Raw genomic sequence first — 3,004 nt, forward strand, 5'->3', positions numbered from 1 at the left:
GTTGGTGCATTCCTATACAAAAAAATACTAATTTGTTACTGTACTGTGCTCATTAACATTTTCTTTGTCGAAAATAAGACTCCTTACAATATCCCAATTCATAATTTTGTAACTGTATTGTTTAGGAATTTTGCAGCTGTTGCAATGTACAGTAAGGGTTAGCGATTAACTAATTCCCATTAGCCGTCTGCTTCGTTTGGTTATTAGCTGGCTCCAGTAAGCTGTATATTTTCTCCAGATGTGTTTGTTAGTTTCGGTTTGCACTTTGCTAGCTTGCTCAGTCATGTCCTATTCGTATTAACATGAAGGTAATTTGCAATTGTCTCATTCTTTTACGCATATTTTACACATATGTACAAATAACTGTTGTATAAACACTTTTAAAACTTCTGATGTAAAAAATGGCTTGACAAAATTACATTTGATTGATGAGTTTTTTTCTTGTGTATGACTTGCCTGTTGAAAGTGAAGAAAAAAGTTGTGTAACAGGAACTTTTGTGGATGTTTTGTGTCTTTATAGTGTTTTGTTATCATGTTATGTTGATGCCATGTTGTGAGGGCTCTGTTCATGTAGTGTTGTGTCATGTTGTGTTAATGCCATGTTGTGAGGGCTCTGTTCATGTAGTGTTATATCATCATGTTGTGTTAATGCCATGTTGTGAGGGCTCTGTTCATGTAGTGTTATATCATCATGTTGTGTTAATGCCATGTTGCGAGAGCTCTGTTCATTGTGGTGTTGTGATGTTCACAAGTTTGTTTGTTGTGGTATTTGCTTTGTTGCAATGCTTCTTCTATCTTACCATTGTAAATAAGAATTTGCTCTGATTTGACTTCCTTGATCAAATCAAGTTTAAATAATAAGGTAAATGGTGGTAATGACATAATTTCTACACTTGAAATTTCTACACAGGCTATTTGTTACGGTTAGTTAATGAAAAATACTATCATAAAAATGCAAAGCATCACTGTATGAGAGCGTATGGCCAGTAGATGGCAATGTATTCAATAATACAACATTGATCACCAACCATGTGCTACAGATGTCAACACTTCAGTTCAAGCCCTGCACTGAAACCTGACATGAACAACGCATCGAGCTGACCAACCATTGTCGCCTGAAAAAGGTTCCTTCGACCGTCTGTCAGCTGACCTAAAATAGAAACGAAATGGTGGCATATGAGTTGACTGTTGAAACGAGCCACGCTTAAAGGCTATTGTGAAATCTCAGTACTATCACGTAGGCCTACAGTACATCACAGGGGGACTGTCACACATGATACAAATCTAAACTACATTTGTAGTTCAGATGTCTTTCATGTGCTGATAGACAAGCCATGTGAGTAATACTATCATGTCTGCAACGCTATCATGCTTTTCTCTGAACATACCTTGTCTTTTGTTGTTATCATTGCCCTGCACAGGCTACAATGGTGTTCTTCACATACCGAAACATGCTGAAGGATGTTTGGCTACATACACTGTTGTATAGTTTTTGTGGAAATCTTCCCATTAGTGGAGCCTAACAAAAGGTAATAGTAGTATTGCCAGTGTTAGATTTGGTCAGGAGCTTACCGGAACTGAGTACCAACACCTGATATTATTCTCCTCGTTCGACTTAAAATATAACACAAAATATATTATGGAGCTGCATCTGAAACAGAACATTATGAACAAGTACTAACAACCCCTATATTATGAATGAGTACTAACACCACCTATATTATGAACGAGTACTAACAACACCTATACTTTTAGTGAAGAACCATTCTGTTATCACATTCAGGGACATATGGGAAAGCTTTGCAATGCATGTGGGTTTCATCGAATTAAGCCCGAAGTCTATTTAAGAAAAGGTATGTGTCGTTATTGAGCTGTATGTTTTTCAAATTCCACAGACAGTGATTCATCCAGGTCAGACTTCATCAGACTATTGATCTAGACTCATGTCTTTACATTACAATGTCTCTCCTTAGCAATGTGAGGAGAGACATGGCTATTCCTATACTTTGCATTTAACTTTCTGGCCCAAGCAACCAGGCAAAGTAGCCAGAAGAGGGCATAACATTATACTGATTATGGTTTTAATAAATGGCACATCTTGGTTTGTCAAAGGATAGATGCAATAAAAATCTTCTTGGATAGAGTTATACTGCCCAATAAAAAATAAAGGGTTACAGCCATTGTCCTTATGGCTTTTGACATTGTTAAAACAGGATCATTGAGCTAAATGACACCTACAGCAAACAAACAAATAAATGCTGTTGTTACCAGAAAGAAATGGTTAATGCTGCTTCTGTTCAATAGACTACTGCTCTTCCATGTCCTTTGTTTCCATGTGACTGTTGCTATTAAACATATAGGACTGGTACATAACTGTGTTAATACATTGAATTTTATATTCGTATAAGCAAATACCTCACACTGTCAACAGTTAGGAATGTTCTTGATCTTCCTCTCCCAATCCATTATCCTGAGGCCATTATCAGCAGGGGGTGTGTCTGTCCAAAATGTCTTTGTTGATGTTGTCATTGTTGATATGGGATGTTGTTGTTAATGTTGTTGAACCTTTCCAATCCCCATCGCTCTGTGTGTGTGTGTGTGTGTGTGTGTGTGTGTGTATGTGTGTGTGTCATGTAGCAATGTCCAGTCATTCCACTCCACCCTGCCTGACCAGTGACCAGTGGAAAACTCCATGGTTTCTGTCCCTAACTCCATTAGAGCATTAGTGATCCCAATGCCTTTCTCAGCTTTTATCTCCTACCCTGGGATAGCCTGGCAACACGTTGTCCCTCAGCCCCTCCCTCCCCACCCCTCCCTCCATCGCCACAGGCTGTTTACGGTCTCTGAGGGTTAACATTTAACATTCACACTGAAGCAACACAGCTGACTTCAGCTATAGGCAGTGGACAGCATCGTCACAAGTTGCTTGACACCTTTGGCTGGTGAACCGCTGAAATAAATTGGATCATACAATGGGACCTCGAACAGCTGGTAAGGGCCACTG

At 38.8% G+C, this 3,004-nt stretch overlaps 1 protein-coding gene across 1 annotated transcript in view; it reads left to right on the plus strand.

The window, feature by feature from the left end:
- The first annotated feature begins 2,854 nt into the window (after positions 1 to 2,854).
- LOC105028043 (DEP domain-containing mTOR-interacting protein) overlaps positions 2,855 to 3,004 on the plus strand; it is a 3,503-nt gene continuing 3,353 nt past the window's right edge. Inside the window, exon 1 of the mRNA XM_010900483.3 lies at positions 2,855 to 2,991. Coding sequence (XP_010898785.2) covers positions 2,973 to 2,991 — 19 coding nt within the window. The 5' untranslated portion in view covers positions 2,855 to 2,972. The remainder of the gene's footprint in view (positions 2,992 to 3,004) is intronic.

Source organism: Esox lucius, chromosome 10 (assembly GCF_011004845.1).
Source record: "Esox lucius isolate fEsoLuc1 chromosome 10, fEsoLuc1.pri, whole genome shotgun sequence".
Classification (NCBI taxonomy): Eukaryota; Metazoa; Chordata; class Actinopteri; order Esociformes; family Esocidae; genus Esox; species Esox lucius.